The 23,194-nt window shown below is 40.8% G+C and overlaps 1 protein-coding gene across 2 annotated transcripts in view; it reads right to left on the bottom strand.

Moving 5' to 3' along the window:
* Positions 1-23,194, bottom strand: part of DDHD1 (DDHD domain containing 1) — a 68,051-nt gene that overhangs the window by 22,931 nt on the left and 21,926 nt on the right. Inside the window, exons 3-7 of one of the 2 annotated variants that reach the window (XM_040601823.1) lie at positions 21,015-21,116; positions 14,254-14,382; positions 12,312-12,459; positions 2,343-2,449; positions 2,056-2,162 (exon numbers count right to left, since the gene is read on the bottom strand). In XM_040601823.1, the coding sequence (XP_040457757.1) occupies positions 2,056-2,162; positions 2,343-2,449; positions 12,312-12,459; positions 14,254-14,382; positions 21,015-21,116 (593 nt within the window). The remainder of the gene's footprint in view (positions 1-2,055; positions 2,163-2,342; positions 2,450-12,311; positions 12,460-14,253; positions 14,383-21,014; positions 21,117-23,194) is intronic. The other variant, XM_040601824.1, reaches the window with a different exon arrangement.

Below are 23,194 nucleotides of genomic sequence, written 5' to 3'. Positions count from 1 at the left end.
GCAAAGTTTAATGCGATCCTTTTCAGATACTTTCAGAATTTAATGGAAAGCATTAGAAGTGCCTACAGTATACAAAAGAATCATGTTGGTGTGACGAAGTGCGAGCAGGAACACTACATCTGAGCAACGCGTGACCATGTGGATACTTGAAGACAAGGCTCATTTCTGAGCTGGAATGAGCACTCAAAGTGCCCTAAAATGGCTCCACACTGAACCTGGTAAAAAACCCCGATCTCTTCCAGAAGAATGTTCAACTTGATACTATTGTGTTTGAACTCTGTAAAGTTAGGTCACAGAAAATAAAATGGGATGAGTAACAAAAAAAAACCCCAACCCCAAACCAAAACAAGTCTCCTTTCTGCACGTAAAGGCAAAATAAAAGGTAAAAAAATACACAAAAACTATTTAATGACCGTGAGCTTTACAGAACTCCTAACCAAACGAGTAAAGTCAAAGTAGTCACGTCCCTGACAACTCAAAGGCAGAACACGAACTCTGTAGCTGAATGAACACAAGAAAACCTGCATCCCAAACCTTTTGACTGCAACACTGAAGATGCATTTCAGAAACCTGTTCTTCAAGGTTTTAATGTTTCATTTGTAACAGCACTTTCTTTTTTTTGGACAAATACCTGCAATTCAAATTGTACACCTTTGCTTTGAGAAAGTTGTAAGATTATCAGTGCAGTCTGAATATGGCAAGGCATGATCAACTTGTGCATATTGTTGCAAACATTCCAAGAAAATTCACTTGATTAGGTGAAAAAAACAACTTATGTCTTCTGTAATCAGATCTAAGCACAGCCACAGCACACTCATTTTATTTGTCAATTCTCAAACCTGAGAGATGGTGATATACCTGAAAAACTACAGTTCTCCTGAGCAATGAATTAAATTTCTCATGCATTGTTGCCCAGCATACCTGAACTTCACTAATCCACTTCCCATAAAATGCCCACAGACATGCCAAGCCCCTAATGCAGTTTTTTTTTTTTTTAAAATAATCTATTTTAAAGTTGCCAGAGAAGTTTTCATCACTTGACACAAAAGTTCATGCTGGTCTCAGCTCCACAACAGACAGAGAAACCTGACACACAGCAGCGCACCCAGGAACCTTGAACAATGAACTCTGCGTCACTGAGCAACAGGAGAGCTACTGCTTTTGGTACACCTATTGCCAGTGTTGGAAGCTTAAAAGGCTCGTAGCAATCTCACCACCACTGCTGCTACCACGACAAGAGGTATTATTAGGTAGCTTAGGTTTAAAAATTATGTTGCCAGTTTAAAGGACTTAAACACACCTAATTTTAATGAAAAGGAACATCAAATCCCCACGTAAGCTTTGGAAGTGTCTCTAGCTTTCCACCCCACCCCAGTGCACCAAGGCTGCAAAAAGATTACCATTACTTCATACATAAAGTAGTCAACACAGAAAAAACCCTACAATTCCTATAGAAACTAATCCTAAAACATCCCCACAGGGGTTTTCCCGTAAGCGTGATACACAAAGGATGCTGCTGGGGTGATGTATTATACATATATTGTGGGCTTTTTATCATTTATTCAAGGCTTTTCCTCTCGGGTTAATGGGGTCACCTATAGCTACAGAGCCTAAAGCAATACACGTGTGCCTACAGAGAAATGGCAAGGTAAAATGGGAGCGTCCAGTACAGGAACAGTCCCCTAACAAACATGTCCACGGATTTTGCAAGAGGTAAGAAGAAACTCAGCTCTATGGACTCCCACTGCTCTGAATATGCAGACGCATGAAAATGCTGTAAAAAAACATTCCCATTTCTAAGCTGCTGATACAGATCCATTTTAGACATTTCTGCTCTGAACAAATTACATCAATTGTACTTTTCCTGTTTTGCTACTCCTCTCACTCCTACATCTCTGTGTTTTGATGGCTACGGATGTCCATTACATACTTGCAAAGTGTTAGTTTCTTTATAGCAGGGTCTCCCAGAAGGAAACTTTGCTTACATTCCTAAGCCCAGTTGTTTCAGCCTCTATGTCCCTTGCTCTAGTAACACTTACATAAAATCACACTTACTTCATCTCTGTAAAGAGGACTTGTATAATACATGATATCCATTGCGCTGCTGTTCAGCATATCCCTTAAACCTCGTACTTTATCTGGAGTAATGGAGTCCACCGTGTCTGAGGGGGTGGCGGGGGGAGGTGCGGGGGTGGGTGGAGAAAAAAGAAAAAAGGCTTGAGTTACACGTCTGAGAATGATAAAATCCCAACAAGGCACGTGCAGAGAACACGGCATGGAACTTCTGGGGACAATTTTGCAGACTGCAGCTACTGGAACAGCAAAAGAACTAAGTAATGTACCTCCATCAAGGGTAAGTTTTGATCTCCATTCAACCGGAAGAAATTCGACATGCGTTGCAAGATTGGAAAAATACTTTTCTTCTATTTTTCTTGCAGTATCTCGCATGCTATAACAAAGAAAAAAAAAAAAAGAACATGTTCCTGTAAAGACTACTGTTGGTGGTCTTATCAAATAAAGCTAATGCATCCAGCAACAACACATTTATTGCATTACTACTATTCAAGTATGCAATACCTGCTTACTAACATAGGTAATTACCTCAACCTCCTGTTTCTGTTACAAAGTACTTAAACTGTCATATAATGAAAAATTCTGTGTATTACATGCTCTAAACAGTTTAAAAAACTTTAAATATATTGCACTATGGGCTTAACATAAACCACTTAAATTCAGTTGAAAGATATCTGTTAAGTCTGGGGGGTTTGGGGTAGGATGTCACTGAAAATTAAGAATTTTACCACTGCCTTGAAATCCTGAATCCACTGAAATCAACCATTTGGACTATGTAAGGAAGACAATCCAGTGCTTTTAAACAGAAATAAAATATCAAAGATGTTGCTTGAAAGGTCAGAATTTTATTTTAATTTCACATAGCAACTGAGAAGGCTTGAGAGCTCTGAAGTGAGAAACAGGATCACTCACTGGTGTTTCAACTTGGAGAGGCTAACAGTCCTTTTAAAAGACTTCATATTTTTAAAGCATATCTGAACATGAACATTGATGCACCTCTCTCAAGGGATGTGAAAAAAACCCAAAGTACCTCAACCCCAAAGTACATCTGACCTTCTCTGTTGCTGGAGGGCAAGGGGAATAACAGTATGTTAACACTCTTTTAAAAATGCTGTTTTACTTGTGTTGTATAAAAGACCCATCCGTAAAAAATGAAACCCAGCATGAAATGATACAAGATAGTATAATACCCATTCATTCTATCAAAATCAGCAACCACACTGAGAAAGCATTATATTTTCCTTTCGTTCCTTTACATTAATCTTGGCTCCCAATAGTATTAGCATTTTTAAAGATGAGCACGACAAACTAACTCCAGCCAAGGGTCAGCACTGCTGGGTTTCCAGCAGCTGGTTCCCAGTTGCAAGCATCAGAGGGTTTTTTATTTCTGAGGCAAACCCCAGAGTTCCAACTTTTTTTTTCTTCTACTTTCAAAGCAAATCCCTTTTAATGATTGCTACAACCAAAGGCATGATGACATTAATCCCCCATCTGCACTTCTACCAGTCCATATACGGTTTTGTAAGTTTAACCCCCTAGCTGAGCCACTTTCCTTGAATATATTAATGCTCCTCTGTTCTCCTTCAATAGAAATGAGACAGTTTAGCCTAAATCACTGCTAGCACCTGAGACAGTAATCGCTTAAGCTGCTCCATTTGATGAGCAGTGTCTGCACCAACACAGCATTAGCACTACACATAGACAACTCTGCCAAACTCCTGTCTTAGTTTCAGCCCCCTTTAAAACGAAGCCAGCAGCACACAGCAGGCAGCTGCAAGATGAAGCCAGGAGCTGCCCAAAGCTCCTCCGTGATGTTTGCTCTCTTGTTCTCCTGCACAAAATTTGCTCTTAATCTCTCCGTGTAGCTGTTGCCCCATTCAGCCGCAGCTCGCTAGCGGGATTTAGGCTGTGCAGGAGAGCTGGAGGCCAATGTGTCTGGTGGAACAAACACAGAGATGAATTTCAGGCACCACCAGCAGCTCCTGAGGGCTGCAGAGATATGTCATTGTGGCTTTGGGCAAAATGCCTTCCATCTTTTTACTTCAGCCTTACCGGCTGCACAGCAAGAGAAAAACACACTTCTGTGAAGAAGGGGTACAAAAGCCAACACCTTGCAAAAACATTATGTTTTTTTCTCCAGGGAAATGAAAAGCCCATTTTGCTACTCAAAAAGCAGATCAAGGATGTACCAAATTTCAGAAGCAGGCGGTCAAAACACTTCTCTATAACTGACACCTGCTTTCTGGGGAAGAGGAAGCCTCCTTTACACCCTTTCTTCCAAAGCAGTTACCGATGGCCTGACCAAACAGCCAAGAAATGCAACAAATCAGCACCTCTGCTTTTAAAGCCTGTTTGATTGCACTCCTAATCTCCTAGTCTCTAGTCCAACAAGATGTCAAAGGTTTAAGTAAAGCAGAAATCAGCAAGAGGATCTGTTGAAATCAGGGTTGATGTACGGCCTGATCTGACCCAGCTTTGCAAAGCACAGAACAACCCTCCCCATCACGACCCTGCACAAACATGCCTCTAGGGACACTTATCTGAGAGCCCAACTTCAGCCACATGGAATTTCTAGATTCTCAAGAAGATAAAAATTCAGTAAAGACACCAACATTCCTGAAGTCCCTAAGTAATCAAAACAAAAGAGGAACGCACCTGTCTGAACAAATCAGAGGGTTACTAGTACAAGGAAATGCAGGGACCTAAAATGTAAATGAATATTCTTTGGAAATGCTAACAATTCCTTGGTATTGCCAAATGAGCTTAACCTTCTCTGCATGAAGGACAGTGGCCAACTAAGATGATTCAGAAACAAGTTTAGCAGGAGACCAGCCAAGCAGCAATCTAAAGCTGCTAAGCTTAAAAGCATAGAAACGCTAGATGAATAAAGCACAAAATTCTACAAGGCAACAACTACTTTAAGTGAAGGAACCGGTAAATAACCTGGTCCTAACAGTTCAGGGAAAACTACCCAAACTATTTACACATCAGTAGCAGCTGTAAACATTATGAAGAGAGCTACTGACATCCTCATCTTCAAACATGACAGCTACAGGGCTTCTTCCTGTTCAGAAGGGTCCAGGTCTTACTAAAGCTACTTACAGGCAAACTGACACAGAGGACTTTTTTTTAACTGCAAGTCTCCTTTCTGAAGCTAGATATCTGAGTCGGGAAAAAACAGTGTAGTCTAGCAATTCTGCCAAAGCTTTTGGCAAAAGCTTCCAGTCTCCCCTCCTCAAAGCTGTGCCAGCTTTGTGTCCTTATCCAAATTTTGTGAAATGCAAAACCTGATTTTACTCTGATCTGGAGGGTTCCCCCTGACGTCAGCTGAGGTTGTCCAGACATGGCCCCGCCTCTGGCAGAATAGTCCCAAGCTTCTGCTAGAATGATTATGGATAAACATTCAAAAGCACTCAGTTACATTAGAAAACCAAAACCCAACTCTGCATGCACCTTCCTTACGCCTTGCAAAATACATTCTGGTAGAAGCGCACAAAAGCTCTGTTTCAATGAATTTTAATTACCACCTCACTGATGTAAAATCAAATACACTGCAGTTGCATTTCTTGGTGTTTCGGGTGTGCCCCTCCACTACGACTCACTGCACTGCGCACTGACCTTTATGAAGCTGGTTAATAACTGCTGACTGAAGTTTTGCAGATTACAAGCCATGTAGTTACCAAAACATTTAATTTTTATGCCTTCCACTAAACTTTTGGAGGCAATCCAGTTCAGTGTTACTAGCCAAATACTGTCAGAGGTGCAATTTTTTCCTCTTTCATTATTTTACAGCAGCAATGTCACACCACTTTCCTGATCACAAGAATCATGGAGGCACTGAAAACACACCAGCAGAACAACTCCCAGTGCAACACATCTCATTTACAGTGAATGGCACCATACAACATCTACTGATTCTGAGCAACAGTTCGACACTATAAATTCTAAATACAATTGTGGTATAATTGCCAAGCAATGTGGCTACGCTCACACGCAAAACCTCAGCATATATACCTGCTATACATACACTTACCTGTTCTGCTATACAGGTGCTTTCTTCTTTTCCTTCTTCTGGCTTTTTAAAAATAAGTATTTTGAGCTATTTTATTAGATAGCAAGTCTCTCTACTCACTTGCTAAAATAAGACCAACTGAAGTAATAAATTCCCATCTAAACAGGCAGAGAATTCTTCTCCTTTCCAATACGAATGGATGGTAAAATACTGACCCCAGAGCAACAATTACTTCAATCTATATATTGAAAGACATGGTAACAACTACAATTCATGATTTTCCTAAGGGGAAAAAAAAAATCATCTAGGTGCAGATGCAGCACATCTCTTAGAAAGCATTTTGACATACTGCTATTTTCCATGCAAGAAGTAATGGCCTGAAAATAGGTACTTTGAGACTCACCATAAATAAAATGTGCTTGGCTGCCTTTCTCTGATTAAACCAATAAATAATAAACCTGTATTTTCACAGGTATACATCCTTGCTTAAGCACGTATATACCAGAAATACGTTAACATATTTAGGATTATTGCTGTAGTTTTTTAAATCTTAGGCTACTAATTTTACTCTTGTGTAGTAGTCACAAACACTACATTAAAAACTGGTGAGCTGCAAACCAAGTTAGCTTCAGCTAGTTCACAATTTTTTAATTTATAAATTAGTTTATAAAATGTCCTTGAGAGCTAGTAACAGAGCAAAATGCCTGAAGGCTTGAAGATGTTACTCATTTTATTCCCAAGTCATCTTTGCAGACTCTCTTCTGCCAGATGATCCATAGCCAAGAAAAAGGGAATGGTCTTTAATTTGAAAACCATTACACTAGCCAACTTCTTACTCTGAACTCTTGATTTAAGAGCCAGGGCAATGGGATGTCCCCACAAAAAAACCCTACACTCTTGTTTACTGCCTGCAAAGCTGTGTGGATCCATTCCTGGATTTTGGTCACACAACTGGTCAATTATGCTCTAAAGCATTCCTCAACTGCTTTCACCACCCTGAGTGCCCTCAAACGGAGGGCAGCACTCACTGACTCTTTGAGGAAATAATACCATGAGATATTGAGGAAACTCAGGGCTGGCTAGAGCTAAATTTGGTAAGTTGAAGTGAGAGTAGCAGGCACGAGTGATAAAAACTTAGATCTGTTCAAGCCAGAGGAAATGAAAAGAAGGCTGTTTTCAATAGCTTAGCTGCACCGCAGAAACAGCAACTCAAGTCTTGCTCAAGGAGGATTTCAAAGAGCAACTGCAAGACGCAAGTATCTTCTGCCACTGTTCTTCAGGGATTGATCTGCTCTCAAGACCAGACACATTAAGACTGCTGCTCTGTAACATATGCAGACTCAGTTTTACTTCAGAAGAAAGATGGACATTCTAGGATGCAAAGTAAGCATGATCATGATTCACAGTCCATCCTTCTGGAGAATAATGGGATGCTGCATGATCAAAGGAACTCAAGCTTCTGGTTAGTTGGTTACAGGATCCCCGAGACAAGCCTGTGGAGATCCAAGTGCTTCAAGTGTGAGTGCCTCCCTCTCCAATACTGCTTCCCAAATGGCAGGCAAGCCTGCCCTTCACAGCAAGATGTTGCCTTTGGCATAAAGCAGATCAGGCATTCCCCATTCCTGTTGACATCCCCCTGCCTCCTTGCCACTCACTCCTATCTTCCAGACAGGGTTCCAGTTTTTCAGACCAGCTGTAGTGATCCAGTTTACAATGGGACCATACAGATAGTCCTGCTGGTGCGGGCAAGGAAAGGGCAGAAATGAGGGCTGGGGGGAGGATGGGAGTGAGAACAGATCCAGAGATACATCTAAGTGCTAAACAAGTTGTTACAGCTCCTGTCCAATATGCAGTCATGTGTTAGATAATTATAAACGTACGCAAAACAAGCTCTTATGAAAGTATTTAATGTCCTAACTATCACCTTTTACCTCTTGGGCTGAACTTCTCATTAAGCTTGCAAGACAAACTCAAGTTGAAACCTGTAAGACAATTTTTACCATTTGGATACTTAATTTCAGAATTATTACCAGCACTGAAGAATGAAAAACAAGCATGTAGTATGTACTTAATGCAATGCAAGCGTTTACATGGAAAATAAGCAAAACTACCACATATCTGAAAACCTAAAAACTACAGGAAAAATTTTACAGGAAATCTTGATTTAGGATTGCAGCAGCACATATTTAATACACTGAAAGGTCTCTGAGAGGCTCTGCACTCTGTAAGGGCTTGCATACATACCACTGGAAATTTACCAAAACGGCTATTCTGAAGTAGTTGTTATAATGATAATCCGCAATTAAAATGCTTTCTAATGGGACTTGCAATAAAAATGTAATTGGTGATTATGGAACACCAAGATGCTGCTGCTTGTGCAGACAGCAATTTTTTGACTATGAGCAGCAGCACAGACAAATACAATTTTCGAATCAAAACAGAAGATTCAGACAGAGGCAGGCAGATACCACCTTTAGGGCAACAGCAGCCAAGCAGCGTCACAACATTACAGCTATTATGGAAATACACAGAACAGTTACTTCATTCAATTTTCAAGCACAGGAGCTGATGAAATTTAGGTGGTCAGCCTAAAGGTCTGACCTTTACCCAAGTTAGGTAAAACAATAGGATTTTTTTGTAGAGTATGTTGGAAACATGGACAGTAACATTCCTAAATTCTATTTCATATGTATAAGGACACCCCTCCCCACCCCCAATCTAGATGCACAAATTCAACAAAATCAGAGGTTAGGCTCCAGTGAAAAAATGTTCCAAATAACAATAGAAAAGTGTGCACAGTAAAATAAAAGGATATCCCCAAATGATATTTTTTTAGGTTAACATTGTGCCTTATCAGAAACCTAGTAATGCCAGAATACTGCACCTGATGGCAAATAAAAAAACCCTCCAATGAAGTACAGTATACTACAATATCTTAAGTTTCTATTACACCAAAATACTGAATATACCATCTTCTTCCTTAAATATTCATCCCTGTGCTACCAAAGTGGCTCACAGTACATTATTCTATTCACGTTAGGTCAGCTGAATCACTGTTCCAGCCTGGAGGAGGTACTGTCTCTTCCCAGATGAGTTCTGCAGTTAATATCAGCACTGACAGGAGCAGCTTGTTGTACCAGCTGCCGTGCTACATTTAGCTAATAAATGTGTTTAACTACATCGTGAAGAAATAAAATTATGTCACATCTACCAAAGACCTGTTCATTCAAGCATCGATAAAAGCACCTTTTCCATTCACCTACTTACAGGACATCCTGTGACCATAGCATCCAACGACATTAATGATTAGATTGAACTCCATTCCTTAATGAAATTAGCTCATATAATTTTAAATTACCCTAGAAGAAGAGTTCTGTTTTCACCTCTGTAACCAACAGGATCTACCTAATGATGCTGATACATCACATGAGCTGCACCAATTTCCTCTCAAGGCAGTAACGTGAGGACAGAGCATATTGGATGAGCTCTGGTAGGGTCTCTCACTGGCCTGGGTTACAGACAGAGTATTCCATATCTGGGTTATAAGCTGTATTTCTGCACTTTTTATTTCTTTCAGGACCACTTGTTCAAATGAGGCTACATTTTTGTGCTATGAACCGAAGCGTTGCACTCACATTATCCCAGGGCAGAATGAACCCCAAAAGAAGCAACAATAAACATATGTGGCAAAGAAAAAAATGCACAAGAGGGTTTTTTTTTGTGGATGGCAGAAAAGGAAGGCACTTGAACAACTGTTCTCCTCTGCAGATTCCAGAGTCCCCTCCAAGTACCATACAAAAAATGCAAGGAGTTTGGCTTACCCAACCTGCCTCATCTCTGTTCTCTCCCCATTGGTGTCCCACAGACCACAGAGAGGACTGGTGGCACTGGAGGAACATACCCTGAACACACAGATGTCCCGTGGCCTAAACCAAAGGCAACTTTCTACTTCTAAGGAACGCCTACCCCAAGGTTCCCACTCCAGCATATGTATATCACAAGTGACATCCAAGTCCTTCAAAGCTACATGCACCCCAAGACAACTCTGAGGGCCAATGGTGACTTCTACATCTGCTGGTGGTACTAGATATGAGGAGGAAAGAAAAGAGTGGTGACACAGATGGGGCAGACCTATGGCTTAAGTTACAGATTGAGCATGACTGCAACTACACGTTTCCTATGAGGAATGTGCATTTAAAAAGCAAGAAAACACTGAAGTCTTTCTCCTTAGCGTCTACTTTAGAATGGCAATGGTCAGAAAACATTTATCCTAACCCATCTTACCATCTTTAAAAAGGCAACATTTCAACATTTGACTCTCTGTGTTCCTAATGCAAAAGAATGTAAAAAAAACCCAACACCCCCACCCCCCCAATATCATGGATGAAGGTGCTAACAGAAAGTGCTAGGATGACTTATGAGAGCTGCCATTATGCTGGTCTGGCAGACATTTCTTCTAAAATCTCCTCCTAGAACATATGGGATGTTCCTCACTGATAAGTTTTTTAAGCTATTTAAAAAGAAAAAAAAGAAAAAGAAGAGACACACACTTCAATCTAAAATGATGCTTTCATTTGCAGATCCTGTACAGAATACATCATGATGCCAATAGTTAGCATCTTAAAAGGCTAGCAATATTGCCTGCTATTTCTTGAGGATATGAGCAAGACTTACTGAAGCACAAAAAGCCTTGCTTCCCATTTAGATAAAAGTTTTCACGTAACAGGCTGCCAATTAAAGCAGGACTTTTTACAGAATGAACACCTATGCACTGTGTCCTCAGTCAAAGTTAATCCACCCATACCGCTGTATGCATGTTCAAGGGAAAATGGGGTAGGGAAAAAGAAAAAGCAGAAAATTCCAAGGTCGAAGTTTGTATTTCTTGCTGCTGTTTAAACAGCAACTATATTTAGAGTATTTGCATTTCCAATGTAATTGCATCCTACACAAATTTAAGTTTTTACATTTATTTTGGTGACTACAGCTTTTTTTATCAAGGGCTGTGACTCCTTTCCTCCGGTTTTGAATGCCTGCTCTTAAACAATACCAATAACAGAGCAGTGTAGTGCCAGAACAAGGGGAGGAGTAGCAGGTTGCTGCTTGGAGATGCAAATGCCACAACAATGAAATCAAGAGGTCTAACTCTACCACGCCTGAGGACACTGAAGTGGAACAATGAGCTGAACACAAGAGCCTGCTGACATGATGGTACACACCAGAGCGCCAGCATGTCAGCACCGACCTGCACTGCTATTCGGGATTTATAGGGACGTTCACAAAGCTCTTACCACAAAATCCGCAATCCCAGCTCCCCGCATACTTTCACAGGAGCCACTGGGTATGCCACTATTTCTGTCAACTTTGATGGAACGTGGAACTATTTGGGACGCATATACTAAACCATCTGTGCAATACAGACCTGCAATTCACACTTTTTTAGGCTCTTCTTTTAGCTAATGAAGCATTCCTCTACACCACCTCGTCCCTCACAATACTGTCACCACAACTTTACAATTTCTTTTAATATTAAAAAAATCTTTTCAGGTACAGCATTCTCAATAGCTCAGGAGTTTCTCTTCCTGTTCACCAGCACCCTAACTGGCCTTCTGAGTTAGCTCAGGTGTCAAATCAAAAGCCATTTGCAAACCAGTCTTCACAAAAGACTCAAGGAAAAGATCCAGTAAGCTTTCACTCATGTTTTACTTTTCAACTGGCATCTATGCAGAGAACTCCATGAGCAGTCTCACAGCAATAGCTTCCAACTGCATGAAGTAACCTTGTCCTGTTAGGAAAGCCAACATTCCCACTAGCTCCCCATTTCCCCTCTCTTACCAGTATGCACTTCACTTGCCCACTATTCTCACAACCACCAGGAACAATGGAGATTCCCCTCAATTTTGACCAAATGAAAAATCTCTTCCCGCTCAGCAAAGTCATCGACCACAGGTACTAGAAATTCAGAGGCCAGTCCCCTGAAAGTCGCAAGTGCTGGTCACGAAAACAGAACATATCTTGACTCTTCTGCTTGCAGCAGCTCTCACTAAGTCCATATGTCCAATTTAGCATAGAAAGCAGTGTACCCACAATATAAAGACTAATGACTTGGGAAGAGGAGGAGAAGGGAACAGGAAAAGACACAGCTTAAAGCAAAGGGTCTGCTGTCATTTATAACGTCAGCCTTATATTCAGGCCAGACTTTGTACTGCAAACATTACAAAGCACTCACATAGCTGTATTTTTGATGATCCTTCCTTGGTCCATTTTCTGCCCAATACCATGCACAACAAACACAATGTGACTAGTTTGTGGTGGCTTGTCTTCTAATGTAGCTTCTTCTACATAGCCTCTGTGTAGCCTTGTCCCACTACTTGAAGCTGTAGAAAAAACATTATCCTAGATCAGTTACATTCTGTAAAGTGCAACAGCCTTACGTGTTGACAGAAGTTTGACTTTTCTCAGACCAATACATTAAAGTATTTCGAAAATAAGGTTATACATAAAGGAATAGCACTTATTTTTTAATACCTGCAATTTTAAACTCCTGAGAGATTTGAGCAACTAGGTGACAGTAATTTTATCAGTCAACATATTACTAGGCTATTTCCACTGTAAAGATAACTAATTTCAGAAATGTCTTGAAAAATAACTTTTTAGAAAACAGTTGTATAATTGCCCATCCACTTTTACAACACAATACCCTTCTTCCATGTGTCTCAATCATTAAGCTTCCTTATATCTCCATCTTATTCCCACAGCATGAAAGCATCACGGAGATGATCTTGCCACAAAACTGGTAAGCAGTGTCACTCTCCGACCCAATTAAGAGAGCTGGCTGAAAAGCTTTACAGTTTTTCATTTTGACAAGCAAAGCCTGTGTTTTGTTTCAAGCTGATCCAATCTCAAATATTGCCACTCATTCTCCAGTTCAGTGGCCAAACCAAAATCAATTACCCAGGACAAATATGGGTGTTCTCCCGCTGCAGTGCCGATGGCTTGAGAAACCCACTGGCACAGTGTGTCTCCATCCCCCTCTAGTGACAGACCCACAGAGAGGACCACAGCCTTGCATGAGCACTAGCTCTTTGTCAGCCCAGCAACCCCTTCAGATGGGCAAGCAGGCGAAGGCAGCAATATTCCCCACCACAAAACCCAGAACAAACTGCTCGTTTTAAAGGAGGGTGAAAACACTCCAAAACCACTAAGGGCTGTAAAACACAGGGCAGGCTTTGTTTTCCAAGTGGGCTTCTATTTGATATTTCTTCCACCAAATTGTTTGGGACAGTTCTTACTATTTATTACACACTATCCAAATCATGTTCTGGATACAGAATAATTCATTTCTTCTGGAACTGAAGTACTGAATTATACTAGATTTTGGCAAACATTAAATAAGTATCCACCCAAGAGCTCTGTGGGGCAAGAGGGCATTAATTACAGGACAGAGGTATGGAGATTAAAGCCAAACCTATTAGCTGATCTTGTCTCTTTAGAGACTAAGGAACAAAATAGATGTGTATGTTCTTGTGTTTGTAGTTGTCCAGCAGTGCATAGGAGCACCATGACAGGGAGGACAAGTTCCAGTTTTCTAGGTTGGCAATAACCTGCCTTTTGCTTGAGAGAGACCATCCTCTCTTCCAACTATCTCAGCCTTGCTGGCTTTATGACTGGTTGTTTTAAGATTAAATGAGCCTGGATTCCTACTGCAAACAATTTCTGTCTAAACGCTTCATCCCTCCCCTCAGTTCATACGTCTGTTTAATGCATGGAAAAACAGGCAAGAGGTGGGGAGAGGGGAAGGTATGATCATGTACTTCAGGAATGCATCACGGTCTGCAGGTATGCAGTGGTAAGGGTTGCAAAGGGAACTGTAATTCTTATATTGTAGCTGCTGGACTCAGCCACTATAGTATTTTCATACACTTATTACATAATGGTAACTGCTACATAAAAAAAAAATGTCATAGAAGTCAGTCATAGCCTATGTACATCTAGTTACAATTATGTGCAACTATCTAAGGACCCTCATATACTGTTCCGTAAAAACTGCAATGGCTGAAGTGGCCTAGTTACATTAAAACTTCAAACTTGAAATATCCCTCTAGCATTAAAGTAACAAACTTAAAATACCAGTATTTACAATATTCTTTACAAACTCTGAGAAATATTACCTTTGGAAAACCCCAACTTTTGTGTAACAGTTCTTGCAATTTTAGATGTTGTTGCATCACTGTAAAGATACACTTCATCCACACTGTGCCAGTCCACATGCTTGCGACTCAACTTTAGACTATGAAAAGCTGCAGCAAAAAGGAACAACATTTAATTTAGATGGGTAAGAGGGGGAAAAAAAAAGCCTCTTCAAACAGAGAGAGAGAGAGAGAAAGGGAGAGAGAAAGAAGGGTAATTTACATACAGGTTAAAATCTAGAGCTCCATTATACCTCAATCTGTATTACTTCTTACCTTAAGAAGTTTTTACATTTAGGATTAATCTGACCAGGACAAGCAGCAGTTGGCAGACCGCCTCTAAGGACATTTCACATCATTCTCCTCCCACTCTCATTTTGGGATGGTAGGTTTCTAAAACATTGCCTTAGCTGAAAACAAAAAAAACAGGGGAGCAGCAGGGCAATGCATCCTAAAATATTGCAGGTTGGTGTGATGACCAGGTGGCTGCCCCACGCAGTGTCATCACTAGAAAAAGAGCAATTTCACTGCTGTCTTCTCTCTCCTGTGTCTGTACAGCCAGATCCCTGGCTTTGACTGTCCTCTGCAGCAGCACAGAGGCTTTCAAGGCTCCATTACTACAAGGCTCCATTGCATTTCTTTCAGAAATATTTAAGAGCTGGAAATGCAGTTTAATGAGAAAGCCTCTGAATGGGTAATTTCTGGAACAGAACAGAATCTAGCTCTTTCAAAAACCACTAAGAGCTCTAGTATTTTTGCGCACTTATTGTGTTTTCCAGATCTGGAACTGATTGAACTCTGGGACCAACCTCATGACACACTGCCTGATTGTCGGGACCAAGGACAGCAGGCATGTTATAATGCAAATCAGAATCTCTCATCTAATGTTTGGAGCTTGCATGAGCAAAGCAGTACCACAGCTGTATTACTAGGAATTCGGATTTCACCTAAGTTTGGAAATCTGCTGCTTAGGTCTGGTCTAAGGTGGAATATGCAACATTTGGAGAGCTGACAACAGCAAATGCCCTGTAACAAAAAAAGTGTTACTTAACTGTCACTGGTCTTGCTAAAAAAGTTCAAAGTCATGGAAAACACCCAGAGGGGTTGTTCTGGGTTTGGGGTTTTTCCCCTTAAAAGTGGACTTCTAACCTGTCCTCTATTTCAAGCCACTCAACTGAATTTTTTATACTCTCTAAAAACGTTCTGAGAAAGCCTGAGCCATCATGATTTCATCTTTTAACTCTGCAACAGTACGAACCAGCCATGTTAAACTAGATATTGTGACCTGTACTATTTTTTGCTTCTTTGCTAACGCAGAGAGACCTGATGTAGTCCGATGAAAAACTAAATGAAGTCTGTAAGAAACAAGGGGATTAGAAAAGGATTACCTCATAATAAACAACTGATTCCCAAAAAATAACTAGAACTGTATGACTGTTTTATACTGACAGACCAAGAATAGGAAAGGAAGTAAGCCTGACTTTGAAGAGCAGACATGTCAGCTTAGAGTAATGACTGGCCAGAGCAAGAAGCAACCTAGTAAGAACTCAATGAACATGTTTTCATGAGCAGCCCTGCAGGTGCAGAGATGAGTCCACATCCAGTAACCTCAATTTAGAACTGGAAAAGGAAATTTCCAGCAAAACTTCCTCTTTCACGCTTGGAGACAACGCAAGAGAGACTGTGGTGTCCTGAGACTGGCATTGTAGTCTAGTGACAAAGGCAAGGGACCTCCTTGCAGATGTCTCTCCAATCTCCTCCATCCTCAATTCCATGACTGATGTAGACTTTCTATGCCTTCCATTGTCTAGCAGGTCTTTAAGAGCTGTTCCACCTGCATTCTGTAAAATCCCTCAGAGTATGTTCCTGGAGAAGCTGACAGAGGAGGGCTGGAAGTCTGATGCCTTTGGAAAGCACTGTGCTAAAGGTCCAGAGCATGCAGAGGAAGAGATGGAGAGGCCCGTGGCCGAGTCACTTATTACCACTGGGATAATAGGCAGCTGATGGAGAAGCAATCCTCAAACTTTTTCTGGAATCAAGTCCAGCCTCTCTGTTGGAAAGAATATACAGAAAGAAGCAGGTTTTCCCCACCCTGCATGAATTATTCTCACTCGGGAAGAACAAATTCCTAACTTTTACTCTTATGGTGTTCTTCAAAAACACCTAAGCTGAAGGACACATTGAAATCAATTACAAGGCATGCAAGCATTGAGGAACTGCAAATGAAACATCCAACACTACTTCTCTGCATATTTAGTAATGCCTTCAAAAGGTAACCTGAAAAATTTGGTCTACTGTTAACACAGGCACCACATGAAACTACCAGTAGCCTTCAGTAGGACCAAACTTCCTTGTCTCTTGACAACAGAGTAACTTGCCTCTCTGACATGTGTTGCCAACGTAACACACTGCATTCAAGGCCAGATATATTTTTTACAGCACTTAAGACTATACACCCTTCCTTTCTACCCAGCACCCATTAAACAAAAAAACCCCAACCAACCAACCAACAAAATACAAAGTGTTTTTTTGTCCTTGCTTCTCAGTGTTCCTTCAACCACAAAGTATCAGGAATTTTAGGGAAGTGGCACAATCCAGAACATGCATATAGACAATTCTTTTTAGAAAATCTACCCATTTGCCAGTAAGATGATAAATTTTGCCATTTTAATTGACACGTTTACATTTTATTTTGCATGTCTTAGTAAGTTTTGTTTACCATCACCTTTACTGCTTTGCTTTTGAGTGCTTGTCCGTGTGCACACTCCAGAACAAAGTCCAAACCAGCGGTAGACTCAATCACCGACAAACAGTGGCTGCAGGACATTTCAAAGGCACCAGCAGTCCAGTTCAGTATTTTGCACAACTCTGGATAGCACTTCCAGGATGTCTATCTCACCAACCAGGAGCCGACACATTCCTTTAAAAGTTAACAAGAATCACCTGGGTCAAGACAAACTAAGCTGGGTGCTCCACCCTGGCACTCTTTTTTAAATCCCATGGGATGCAGTACTTAAAAAGTCTGCCTGAGGATCAATGCACCCATTCCACAGACCAGAGCACCCTCTTACTGAGGTGGGTTGAGATTTTGTTTCCATTTTTTTAATTTATATAAACATTGGGATGTCTGTTCATCCTCAGACCCTAGATGGGATGTCCACCAGCACAACAGAAATCCCCTAATAAGGGAAAATCTACTACCCTGAGCTCCAGGCGTGCAAGAATATCCCTTCAAAAACAGGAGTGACACCCCAGCTTGTGGCTACTGTTGTGCTTCCTCTATCCTTACATAAGGATCTGTCCCAGTGACGACAGTGTCTGAGGAGAGAAAAATGGCACACCCTTGCAGATTTGCACAGCAGAAACCCAGCTGAGAGAAGAGCTGCCTAGCTGAGATCAGTCACAGGGCTAAATGATCCACAAGCCATGTCTGCACGCATAGCTAGGCACAGACAGACAGTGCTTCTCTGTCATTATGCACAGGAGATACTCTTTAGGTAAAAAAACCTGCCCTGCAATAAGGTACATCTTAATGAGGGTCAACACTGTGCCGATGACTGTGAAGAGATTCTTGGCTCTCAAGAGCCCAACCAAAAGGAGCTGCTGTGGTTCACAGTCCCAGGGTGTGTTAATAGTGAGGCAGGGAACAAAAAAGTGTCTTTGGAGAGGATTTGACAGCAGTCTGAAAATTAGCATCCAAAAAAAAAATAATAATCAAAATATGCAAACTGTGCTTTCCAGGTATGGGATAACAAGGGCTGCCACTGCTGTTTTGAAACTGAGCATGAGGAAGAGAAAGTTATGTTTTCCTGAAGATGATGAGATGATAACACGATTTACATTTTCTCTGCAGAACAAATAGTAACTGTCCATATACTCTTGCATGCTGTAGAGGTGGTCAAACTGACAACTCAGGAGCTCTGCATACCAAGCGATGTCACAGTGTGTCAGGAAGTCACCAAGGCATGTCGTAGCGTGACTGAGGAAGCCAAGTTGCAGAATTCAGATTAGGCAGTGAGTATGGCACAGGGGATTGCTCTTCGTGTTCATTCCTCTGCCTTCTGGGTCCTTCAGAAGCACACTTTCTACGTTTGCAGATTCTTTCCAGGGCACCAGGCTAGAATGTTGCTGAGCTTCACCAAGATAACCGTGCCTATGGCATCACTGAACATCAGGCACAGATGATGAAAGGTCTCCTGTAAAACCACAGGACAGGCATCTCCCTCTGGACTAGACTTCTTGCAGCTTTGTTTTCACATGAACTACTTCTCTGACACTGGTAACACGCCCAGCTTTCTTAGCAGGTGTCTCCATAGGTGCATCTTCCCCAGTTGCAGAAAACCCTAGGTGTTCTGCACACTGCTTAGCTTTCTAGTTTGGGACTGAAGGCCAAGCCCATGAAAATGAGACCAATTTTGGTTTCCTTTGCAGCTGGGAACTAGAAATACAACATTTTTCAGGAATACCAACCAAGACAGACACCCAGAGTACAAGTATGTGGAAGGCACAACCCCACTGAAGATGGAAGACAGCCTGATGCTAGACAGCAGTGAGCAAGCCATGCAAGAACAAGGAGAGAAGCATAGGGGAAGCGAGAGGGATCAAGAAAGGTGTTCTTTCACCTGAAGAAAGCAATGGTTACTATCCTCCAGTTTCACTGAGATAGAGGAACACAGAGGGAAAATTCCCTCTAAAAAGCTTAAATATGAAAAATGAAGAAGTAAACAAAAATACAGAATACATACTCCCAAAACCTTGAAGAACCTGGTCTCAATTAGACTGCAGAAACTCACCTTGAGTCAAAATAACTGGAGAGTAACTGAGGAGCAGAAAGTCTGCACTACTTTTTATGCTCGTAGCACAAAATGCATGGAGAAGCTGGGGATGTGCAGACTGCACATGCACTGCCAGTGCACACATCCTCCCAGCTCAAGTGCTTGAGGAGCTGAACACCAACCTGCAGCATCAAGTGCAGACAGACAGGCACTTGAACATGGCATTTCACAGGGCCAACAGTTTAAAATTAAATACCTTTTAAGGTAAGCACTGGTGGTTTTTCACTTGATACTTTCATCCACCTGCCCAAACCAAAGCATAGGGTGACTCTCTTCTACCAGAGTCTGACGATGCTCAAGTCAAAATCAGTCTAGAGGAAAGCGTCTCTCAAGTGCTACGGGCTGATATTGCCTCCATCTCTGCCACAAAGGCACTGTCATTCCAGTCAGGCTAAAGACCAGAGAAAGGATACATACTGTCCAAAAACCTTTTCTGCCCTCTTTTCTTTCAAGGATTTTAAAATTAGTCTCTCCTGCAATCATTAAGCAGTAGTTTCTGCACAAAAGCCTGCTACATCATACAGGTAGCTGAGAACATAATTTGGCTGCTGTTGTCCTTTCTTGAACAACTCCGAAGTTATGCTATATAAACCGGATGTACAGCTGTGGATTTTAAAACCTTTCTTATTTACTTAAAAGACAAATGCAAAACCATTAAAAAGGCTATTGCTCTTAACTAAAAAGAGCTGTTTCACATTGCTGTCATTTTTATATTGCACTTCACCACCTCTTAATTCATTGATGTCACTATTTTGTTACATAAGCATCTCTTTTTAATTTTTTAATGCAAGCACATTCATCACCACAACTGAACATGATTTGGAGAAAAAGAGAAAAAACCAAAATAATTTCAAAGTTGCAACCACAAAATAGAATGCAGAAGTCCTTTCTTACTGCTCAAGGCAGTAGTTGCACTTATTTACCTTTAACAGAATTCAGTTCCATGTGCAAGAAGAGGCAGAAAAAGGTTTACTATTAAACATTTTGATTTCAGGCATTTTTGTTTGGACATCATTATAGAAAAATACAATTAAAGGAAGTCAAAAGGCAAACATTTATAATATTCCCAGGAGCTACAAGAATGTACGGTATGGCAAGAATAACTCTAAAACTACTATGTGCATTTAAATTTTAAATTGAGGGTGCAGTTTTCAGAAGTCTGGTTCCCCAGTCACTGAAGTCAGTAAAAGTTTAATCACTACTGGCTTTAGCATTGGCAGAGAAAGATCAGTGACAAATACTTTTGAGCCTTCTGCAATCATTCATGGCTCCTGGAAGATCTACTTCCACTTTCTGAAACAAAAGTGCACATCAGCTGCTGCAAAGTTCAAAGTTGTTTCTTGCAACACAGCAGCCTTCATCATGTGCTCTATAGAGCTTCCCCTTTTCTACATCGTATGTCCAAAGCTCATTTCATTCCAGTACTCATACAAAAATTGCAGTAAAAATAATTTATAACATAAAATTAACAATGCATGTGTTAACCAAAAAAAGTGACAAGCAAAATATTATCTAGTATAAACCCTCCACTCCTTCTCTGACATAATTTATCTTGTACTAGGTCTGCTGTGATACTAAAAAAGTAGTTTTTAGTTTATCAAAAAAGCCAAACTACATATAAAGAGTGTAAGAAACAAATGTGTACTGTTTTCATCACAGTCACAAATAATTATAATAAGGATTACTGCATGATACTGTTAGCATCTACTTTTCTCTAAGATTCGCAACACTTCTACTTTTCTTCTAAGATTACGATGCTTTTTCCTTCCCTTTTGAAGGAAATGGCATGAATACAGCTCAAGAATTTGAAGCATGTAAATCTAACACATTTAACTGATATAAGCAAACTAGAATCTAAAGTTTCCTAAGTCAGGAGTACTACAAAAAAGAAATCTACAATTACTGTACCTTGGGAATGCTTTCGCTTAAGACATGCAGCATCTGAATTCTCCTTATGTCCTCTCCACTTGAACAAAGAAGGGAGGGAGAAGGGAAGGAGGTACTGGAGAACTAAAAGTAAAAACACTGAGCTTCAAAGTAAAATTTTTAAAAGGGATGTAATTTTTAAATTAGTATTACCATTTTTAGAAAAAAAGTTGTCACATTTCCTGAAAAAGTATATATCTCTGTATCTATGTACACTTAAAAACCTGGCTTTGTAGCCAAAGTGTTAGATCACATTAGCCAAATTCAGTTTCTTTACTCTTCATACACAGTTATGACACCACAACACAGCTATAGGTGTTAGTAAAAGACAGCTGGGGCACAGCGTCATCAGATTCACCGAGTGCCTTTGCATTTACGTGTACAAAAGCACAATCACTCTACTTGGTATCGTGTAGAACACAGTAACCCTTCTTACATATATAATAAACATTTGAAAAAACAACTCAATTTTAAGCACAGCTCCATTATTTTCCCCAAAGAGTCTAAGAACATTATTATGTTAGACTAGACAAAATGTCCTACTGTTACCCTGTTAAGTCCTCAAGAAGCTGCCTTCACAGCGATGCAACAGCACACACACTTTGCTGCTGAGCTTCCCCTTGATGGTAAGGCAAGCCTGTAACTTCCATTAGACTTTCAATTGTCTTATTTCACTCCTCGTGAGAATACTGAAATATTGCACAGCAATCCAAAAGATTATTTTTCAGGGTTTTAAATACTGGCGCTGTGTGATTACAGAAGAAATACTTTAAGGTAAGTGAAAGCTGCTGCTAAGTAGCAGGTAAAGTTACGTGAGCAGGAAGAAGCTGCTTTTGCCACTTATATGTAAGTGGGGACCTGTACTGACTCTTGATGACGATGATGAACACCTTTTATGCTTCTTTGGGGGTTCCTGAGCAACACTGAAAGTGAGGTCCTACAAATCTACATCTTCTGTGTTACTGCTCTGTGGGCCCTCACTCATACAAATAGTCTTTTAATTTCAAAACGTTGTAGCCTCAAAAACCTGATAGAGCCAAGAGAGCGTGTTTAAATCCAGTGGGAAATCAAGAGGCTCCAGCCTGGCTTCTAAATCCACAAAATAATTTAGCTGAAATTACCTGAAATCATTTAGCTTGCTGGAGAGTGGGGAGAAATGCAACTGAATGACATCTTCCCTTACAAACACCAGGAGTAGTTAATACTCCATGATCCACTCCATGCTTGTGTCAACGGCTTTGACTGCCCAGTAACACTGGTCCAGGATCATGCCACTTCACACCCTCAGCTAACAGCTCTGTCAGCAGGTGCCTTAATACAGATGCAAGTGAGGTATATTACTATTGCATGAGTTTTCTAAGAGAGAGGAAATTTAGGCTCGTAGCTACTGTACTTGGGACTTGATGGAATAATTTAGTCTGTAAAGTATCTTACTAGCTGTGGCAATACAACACTCAGGAAGAATATACACAGGAAATTCAAGAGAAGTATAAGAAAAAATGTTTTCCACTGTGAGGATGGTAAAACACTGGAACAGACTGCCCGGAGAGGTTGTGGAGTCTCCACTGTAGGAAATATTCAAAATCCCACTGGAAATACCCTGAGCAACCCACTCTCACCCACACCGCAGCTTTGAGCGGGGAGACTGGACCAGACCGTCTCCAGAGATCCCTCCTGATCTGCATGACTCTCTGATGCTATGACTATGACTCTCCCATCCACAGGTTAATTCAGCCAGCTGGGACAAAAATCTATATAAACTTTTTATGAAGAGAGAAAACATTATGCGAAATCTAAACCAAAACAACATAATGCAACTTTTCTAGTTTCTCTGGCATCTAAGACGACCATGCTGAAATTCTGAAAAGAAAAACTAATAAACTTCTGCCATTTCAAAATCAATGCATTAAAAAAAAATAATTCTGACTCACAAGATTTTTTCTACATTTCCTATCATCTATCACAGAATCATAGACTTGATCACTTGTAGAGGAACGAAGGCAGTGGGTTGATTTGCAGTGATGATATGCAGCTGTGGCCGTGCCTCAGCGGCAGTGGGCTGATTGACATGGATGATGTGCAGCTGTAGCTCGTTCCTGCTAAGTGGTTAAATAGCCCTGAGGAGTGTGGGAGAGGGGACTGGATGGAGGAGGAGTAGTGTG

The sequence above is a fragment of the Falco naumanni genome, chromosome 7 (assembly GCF_017639655.2).
Source record: "Falco naumanni isolate bFalNau1 chromosome 7, bFalNau1.pat, whole genome shotgun sequence".
Lineage (NCBI taxonomy): Eukaryota > Metazoa > Chordata > Aves > Falconiformes > Falconidae > Falco > Falco naumanni.
Note: the sequence above shows the minus strand (reverse complement) of the source record. Positions and strands in the feature narration are given on the sequence as shown.